The 8,031-nt window shown below is 43.0% G+C and overlaps 1 protein-coding gene across 1 annotated transcript in view; it reads right to left on the bottom strand.

The window, feature by feature from the left end:
• The window catches only part of SNX31 (sorting nexin 31), a 73,667-nt gene that overhangs the window by 18,539 nt on the left and 47,097 nt on the right, over positions 1–8,031 (bottom strand). Inside the window, exon 10 of the mRNA XM_027776228.1 lies at positions 7,546–7,749. Coding sequence (XP_027632029.1) covers positions 7,546–7,749 — 204 coding nt within the window. The remainder of the gene's footprint in view (positions 1–7,545; positions 7,750–8,031) is intronic.

Here is an 8,031-nt window from a genome sequence, read left to right as displayed (position 1 = left end):
TCTTTTTTTTTTTTTTTTTTTTTTTTTTTTTTTTTTTTTGCTATAGGGCTTGTGTGCTTGCCAGAAAGACAGAGAGAAACAGAGAGATAGAAAGCAGAAATCACTCCCCAGGCAGGATGGCCACGCTGCAATCCCTTCTCCTCCATTCTCCTCTTGGGATCTTGGGCATGCGCGCACATGTGCCCGGCATGAGTCTAAGCCACCGGGTCAGGGTCTTGAACCACAGTCGACTACGTGGGAGTCCAGTGACATAGCCATTACGCCAACTGCTGGTCCCGTGATGTTTGCTTTTTAACATTTATCCCTCTTTCTCCTAATAATGGAGTCTGGTAAGACTGTCAGGGAATGACAAGTCAGAGGGTAGCATGACCCAAGCTTAGGCCAACTGGACAAATTCTTTCTATGCTCCTTATCTGATTCCAGAGTAAAAAACCCAAGGAGCATATCTTAATAGAGTTCCTGTTCCCTAGAAACCTTGAATTTCTTTGGTTTCTGGATTTCTTAAGTCTCTTTTTCAGTTCGTTCTTTGCATCTTTAAGTTATTCCATATCCTTCCAATAAATTCCCTATTCCCTTTGTAATTTTTTAAATAGAGTCAGCTGTGTTGGTTTCTGTTATTTGCCAAAGAATTCTAGCTCTTAAAGATTTTATAAGCCAAGCTAAGGATTGTAGGCTTTATATCCTGAGAACAGTAGACATTCATTAAAAGGTTTTTAGGGAACAGCAGGTGGTGTGGTGGTTAAGGCGCTGGATGCTCCCACATAGCTGACCATGGTTCAAATCCTGGACCTGGTGGCTCACTTTCTCACCTTCTCTCTCTCTCTCTCTGTGTGTGTGTGTGTGTGTGTGTGTGTGTGTGTCTGGTCAAATGAAAAATAAATGAATGAATAAATAAAGTTAAATAAATTTTTTAAAAAGGTTTTTAGAAGCCAGATAATAACAACTAAATTTATACTTTTAAAATACTGATCTGACAGCATCAGTGTGAAGAATGAATTAGGAATAAAAGCTGTTTACAGACACTCAGCAAGAGATAATGCAAGACCGTTATTCCAGAGAGAAGGAAAACAATTATTTCCCCTTACTGCTTGGAGGAATTTCCAGGATGTGTTGCAGAGAGAGAAAACCCAAACAAAGCCTGGAGGCCTTGCTGAGTTAAAGAGAAAGAGATAAAAGTTAGATGAATTTGAGGTTAGAACTTGGAAGGCAGAAAACCAAAGAAGAGGCTTTATACACAAGAGATCTCCTCTCAAATCTGGGCTAAATAACGGTCTGTGCTTGTGTGGAATAGAACTCCACAAGGCTCTGGAAAGAAGCACCAAAAAGCAGTAGGCTGAACAATTCCACGAGCTCAAAAACAAGGCTGGAGAGTGTCTGAGTCCCCATTAGCCAAAGTAGAGAGATCATAATAGACAAGATGTGGGTAGAGTCCTAATAATGGTGGCCAATCAAGAAAGGACTAAATTAGCCCTAGACTAAAGACTGGTTTGAACCTGCCTCAACAAAGCTTAAAAGCAAGCCTCGGAAAAGTAAAACCACCCCCAAGTCATTGGACTGCATGCCAGAACAAAGTTTAGTACATGTAAAGAAATACATTAACATCCAGCATCTGACAAGGAAAAATTCACAATGTTAAGCATGTCACAGCAAAATTACCAGACCCACAGATGGCGTAATGGTTATGTTGCTGGACTCCCACCTAGTTGACTGCAGTTCAAGTCCTACACCCAGCAGCTTAACTCGCATCAGGTGCATGTGCATGTGTGCCCAAAATCCCAAGAGGAGAATGGAAGAGAAGGGATTGCGGTGTGGCCATACTCCCTGGGAGGGGGTGATTTCTCGCTTTCTGTCTCTGTATCTTTCTGGCAACTGCACACGGCCTATAGCAAAAATCTGTCATAAAAAAAAAAAATTACCAAGCATGCAAAGGGGAAAATATATATGATCTGCAAATTGGAAAAAAAAAGTAATCAATGGAAACAGACACAGAAATAAGATTGTGGAATTAATAGACAAAAAAAAAATCAAAATAATTATCTTAAATATACTCTACACACTAAAGAATTTCGAGAAAAAAATGTAAGTATAGTAAGGAGAGAAATGAAAGATATTTAAAAAAAGACCTAAATGAAACCTTTAGAGTTTGAAGAGTACCATATGAGAAGTAAAAGATGCCCTGGGGAGGATAAGCGGCATGTTAGACACTACACTACACTTCATGACCTTGAAGCCATGGCCACAGAAACTACCCAAGACGAAGCACTGAGAGAAAATAAACTGAAATAAGGAATACCATAATGGAACACCACTTCACGCCCGTAACAGTAATCTTCAATAAAGGAAGAATCAAATAATAACGAGTACCAGCAAGAATGTGGAGAAATTGAAACACTAATGCACTGCCAGTGGGGATAGTAAATGGTAGTGCCACTTTGGAAAACAAGTTGGCTCCTCTAAAAGCTAAACATAGAATTATGATTTGACCCAGTAATCTTACGCCCGCATGTATACACAAGAGGAATGAAAAGACACGTCCACACAAAAGCTTGCACACAAACAACAGCATAATTCATAACAGCCAAAAGGTAGAAACACCCAAATGTCCATCAATGAAGGAATGGATAAATAAAATCTATATAGTAGAATATTATTTTTAACCATATAAAGGAATAAAGTTCTGATACATGCTGCAGCTCAGGATGAATCTTGGAAACATTGGGCTAAGAAAAAAGCAAGTCACAAAGATCACAAATTACACTTATTTATTTTTGGAGAGGTTTTTGCTATAGGGTGTGTGCACTCACCAGAAAGACAGAGAGAAACAGAGAGACAGAAAACGAGAAATCACCCCCCAGAGGGGATGGCCACACCTCAATCCCTCTCCTCCATTCTCCTCTCGGGATCTTGGGCATGCACGCACACGCGCCCGGCATGAGTTTAAACCACCAGGTTCAGGACTTGAACCATGGTCAACAACATGGGAGTCCAGTAACATAGCCCTTACGCTAACCGCTGGTCCTTACATTGTTTTATTAATAGAAAGTGTTCAGAATAGGCAAATACAATCTACAGAGAAAGAAAGTGGATTAATGGTTTCTTAGGGTAGTATGAATGGCAGGATGGTGACAGCAAAAGTGTGGAACTTCTTTCTGAAGTGTTCTAAGATTGATTGTGGTAATTGTTGAACTCTATGAATACACTAAAGACCCTTGAATTGTATACATTATATGGGTGAACTATGTGGTACATAAATTATATCATAAATAGTTATAAAGAAAGAAAATGCTTACGGAGTATCGGTGGAGGAATAGATACATAGATCAGAGGAGAACAGAGAAACCAGAAATAGACCCACACAAACATACACAACTGATTTTTAACAAAAGGTGCAAAAGTGATTCGGCTGAAGAATGGCAGTTGAATGGCAGCAATGGTCCTGGAGTGACTGAATTTCTACAGCGCCAAAAGGAATCTTCTCCTAAGATTATACAAAAATTAGTTCAAATGTTTTATGGAATTACATGCAAACCTGGCATAACTTAAATGTAAAATCTTTATCATTGTAAAATTAAAAAGAGAAAAAAACCTTCAGGACCCAGGGTATTGGCAAAGAGATCTTGGACTTGACACTGAAAGCACAGTCCATAAAAGAAAAATAATAATGTATTAGATTTCACCAAAACTAAAAACTGTTGCAGGCTGGCCCTGTCGCCTAGCGGTTAAGGAAGCAGGCTCCCACATGGCCGAGTGTGGAGCTCAAGTCCCAGACCCAGCAGCATGAAAACATCCTAGGTTCATGTGCATGTGTGCCCCAAATCCTGACAGGCTGGGGAAGTGGGGGAGAAGGGATTGGGGCATGATCACACCCCATTGGCAGGTGATTTTGTTCTCCTTATCCCTTGTCTTTGTACCGCTCTCTGGTGAGCATGCACATATGCTCTCTGGCAAAAATAAAAATTAAAAACAGAAACAGGAGCCAGTAGATAGAGCAGTGGTTACATCGCTGGAACCCCCACATGGCTGACTGCAGATGGAGTCCCGGACTCAGTGGTTTGAAAATCATGCCCAGCGCGCGTGCACGTGTGTGTGTGTGTGTGTGTGTGTATGTCCACGGTCCTGGGAGGAGAATGGAGAGAAGGTATTGCTGCATGGCAATCCCCCCTAGGGCGGGTTTCTCACTTTCCCTCTTACTGTCTCCTTCTCTCTCTGGGGAGCAGAGGTGCCCTAAGGCAAAAATTAAGACAAAACAAAAACAAAGACTTTTTCTCTGCAAAAGACCTTGTGAAGGGGATAAAAAACGAAGGAGTGAGGGAAAATACTTGCAAATCAGATAGCCAAAATAGGACTAGCATCTAGAATACAGAAGGAACTTGACATTCAACCTTAATAAACCAAATGATACAAAATAGCCAAAAGGTAAGAAGAGATATTTCACTGCAGAAGAAATACAGATGGCAAATAAACACATGAAAACATGCTGAACATTGTTAGACATAGAGGAAATGCAATAAAACTCAGATGAAATGCCATTGCACACCCACCAGAATAAATACAATAAAAATACAATTAATACAATAAAAAAGTAGTGACACTGCCCAATGCTGGTGAGGGTGCAGAGAAACTGGATCACTCATACGTTGCTGGTGGGAACATAAGATGATAGAGCCACTCTTGAAAGCAGGTTGGCAGTTTCTTAAAAAACAAACTATGCAATTACCATATGACTCAACAATGGCACTCCTGGGCATTTATCCCACAGAAATGAAAACGTGTGCTCAGGCAAAACCTAGTACATGAATATTTATAGCAGCCATATTCATAACAGCTAAAAACTGGAAACAAACAGCTGTCCTTCACTGAGTGAATGGTTAAGCAAACTTTGGCAATTCCATACCATGGATGAATGCTCAGCAATAACAAGGAACAAGCCACTGATAAATATAACACCTGGATGAATTGCCAAAGAGTCATATTGAGCTAAAAACAAACAAAAAAAACCTATTCTTCAAAGAGGTTGACATTTATAGAATACTCTATCCAGTTGCATGAGGTACATCATTTTGTTATGTTCTAAAGCCTATTTACTGTTTCTTGTGTGTGTGTGAGAGTGTGTGTGTTTGGGAGAGAGAAAGAGAAAGAGACAGAGAGAGCTAGAGAGAGAGAGAGACAGAGACAGAGAGACTGACCGACCTCTGAGTCTTCATGTCACAATCCAACCACAGTCTTGGTAGAGTTGAATCATGTATGCCCATTGGCATGCTCAGGGCAGTAGGGCAGTCCTGGGGACCTCTCCCTCTTGGGTCCAGTGGCATTACTGCTCCACCACTACCTGGACTGGCACATTCTTTTTCTTTTTTCTTTTTTTTGGGAGAGATTTTTGCTATAGGGTGTGTGCGCTCGCCAGAAAGACAGAGAGAGACAGAGAGACAGAAAGCAAGAAATCACCTCCTAGGGGGTATGGCCATGCCTTAATCCCTTCTCCATTCTCCTCTCGGGATTTTTGGGTACGCATGCAAACCTGCTTTTTAAGCCACCGGGTCTGGGACTCGAACTGCAGTCAACTACATGGGAGTCCAGCGATGTGGCCATTACGCCAACTGCTGATCCCAGCACATTCTTTTGATATACATGTGGGAGTCAGCAGGTGATGTGGTGGTTAAGGCACCAGACTCCCACATAGCCCACCATGGTTCAAGTCCCAGATCTGATGGCTTGAAACTTACACTGCGGGCATATGCATGCATGCCCAAAATCCCAGGAGCAGAATGGAGGAAAAGGGATTGCAGTGTGGCCATCCCCTCTGGAGTGTGAGTTCCCACTTCCCCTCTCACTGTCTCTTTCTATCTCTCCCAGGCAAGCACACATGTCCTATGGCAAAAACAAAACAGAACAGAACAAAACAAAACAAAACAAAACAAAATGCATATAGAACACTTACCAGATAGAACAAGTTTCCAAAAGTTTAAAAGGCCTGAAACCATACTATATACTTTCTCTGACCTGAAGGAGAAAAGATTGGGGCAAGGAGGAGGGTTAGGAAGCTGCTTAATCCATCTATGCAGAGAATATTAGGGCCAAGCTGTGAGCCTGAAGAGAAAGAAAGATCGTCTGAGGAATAGAAGGTATTAGAATAGGCAGGTCTCCACTAACTATTGAAAATGTAGAGTGAGAGATAGAGAGAAGTCTGATCATTTCAAGATCTCTGGCAATTAGAGGGTGGTGGTAGAAGTCCCATTTACTAAGGGAACACAGGAGAAAGCCCTCTAGGAGAAGCCCGAGAGGGAAGGGACGCGTGTGCTTTGGGGAAAGCCTGACGTGGATGGGTCAGTGAGATTCTCCACAAAGGTGACCAGAGGCAATAGGAAACACTGGGCCTTTGGGAGGGATGGGGAAGTGACTTCAGAAAGTATTTAGAAGAACAATGCTAAAAATGGAACGCACCCCCTAAAAGCCCCCAGCACTTTAGGGATGTTCAGAGGAATAGAGGACCCACATAAATAGGGGTGGCAGTAGAAGGGGCTTTGAGAAGGAAGAAATGGTTGATGCTCTCAAATGCCATGGAGAGGCCAAGTTCTAGGACAGCTGAAAAATCATGGATTCCATGGATTTAACAAGTGGGGATCATGGTTGGTCTAATAACTTTTTTTAGTTTATTTATTTACTTCTGAGAAGGGAAGGGGCAGAACGCCTAAGAGAGTCTTTTTTTTTTTAATTATTTTTTATTTAAATTTTTAATCCATTCATTCATTCATTTTATTTTGACCAGAGAGAGAGAGAGAAAGCCAGCACCAGGTTCAAGACTCAAACTGTAGTCAGTCACGTGAGAGTATCCAGCACCTCAACCACCACGCCACCTGCTGGTCCCCCAACAGAGTCTTGATACCACAATCCGCCTTCAGCCAGCCTCGGATCATGGGCAACCATGTGCCCAGCACACCCATCAACGCTCTGTCTCTCAGAGCGTCACATTTTACTGCTGCACCACTGTCTGGACCCTTTAATAGCTTTCGTTATTAAAGCTAATAGTTAACTTCAATTTCCTGTGTGAAGAGGGCAATCTCACTGAAGCTCACTGAGCTCCTGTAAGAATCTCATTAATTATAGATGTGGCAGTGCCCAGCACAGCATCAAGTACAAAATAAGCACTCGATAACTCTGACTGTAAGGGTTTCTCCTGCGAGGAGATGGACGTGTAGGTATGAGGCCAAGGATCCTTAAGAAGAGATCTGCTGAACATCACGTGCTTCCCAAGGGCAGTGACCTGGTCAGGAGCACGTGGCCAAGCACAGAGCACGTGGTCGGTAAGTGGTGGCGGTTATTACCAGCTATTACTTCCCGCAGTAGAAAAGGAGGTGGGATGACTGATTCAGACTATGGACAGGCTGTAACCATAGCCAATATTTAATGTGGCTTCGAGGCCACTCTGCTCCAGGTACTGAGGCAAAAGGAAAGCCTAGTGTCCACCCTGCCATCCAAGAGCAATAGGATTGTTCCGTCCCAGTGAGACTTTAAGTCGTGGATAAAGCAGGGTGCCGTCATACTCACAAGGAAAGTGACCTGCCAGCACTTCACCCTGTTCATCTGGAAAATGATGTCCTGGGTCTGGTTGTCAGGCAGGGTTATGTGACAGCTGATTTCGTTGTTGCCAACAGAAAGAACCACTCCACAGCCCGGTTCCGGGAAGTCGCAGGTGCAGGGATCCAGCTGCAGGTATCCGTAGTGTCCGACCTCCTGGGACAGCTCTAAAAACTGCTCCAAAAGAGAGAGATGGGGGGACCAGCAGTTAGCGTAATGGCTATGTCGCTGAACTCCCATGTAGTTGACTGCGGTTCGCGTCCCGGACCTGTGGCTTAAAACTCATGCCGGGCGCGTGTGCGTACGTGCCCAAGATCCCGAGAGGAGAATGGAGGAGAAGGGATTGCTGCATGGCCATCCCCCCTGAGGGGTGATTTCTCGCTTTCTATCGCTCTGTTTCTGTCTTTCTTCTGGCGAGCACATGCGCCCTATAGCAAAAACCTCTCAACAAAAAAA

This window comes from Tupaia chinensis, unplaced genomic scaffold (assembly GCF_000334495.1).
Source record: "Tupaia chinensis unplaced genomic scaffold, TupChi_1.0 Scaffold000646_1, whole genome shotgun sequence".
NCBI lineage: Eukaryota > Metazoa > Chordata > Mammalia > Scandentia > Tupaiidae > Tupaia > Tupaia belangeri.
Note: the sequence above shows the minus strand (reverse complement) of the source record. Positions and strands in the feature narration are given on the sequence as shown.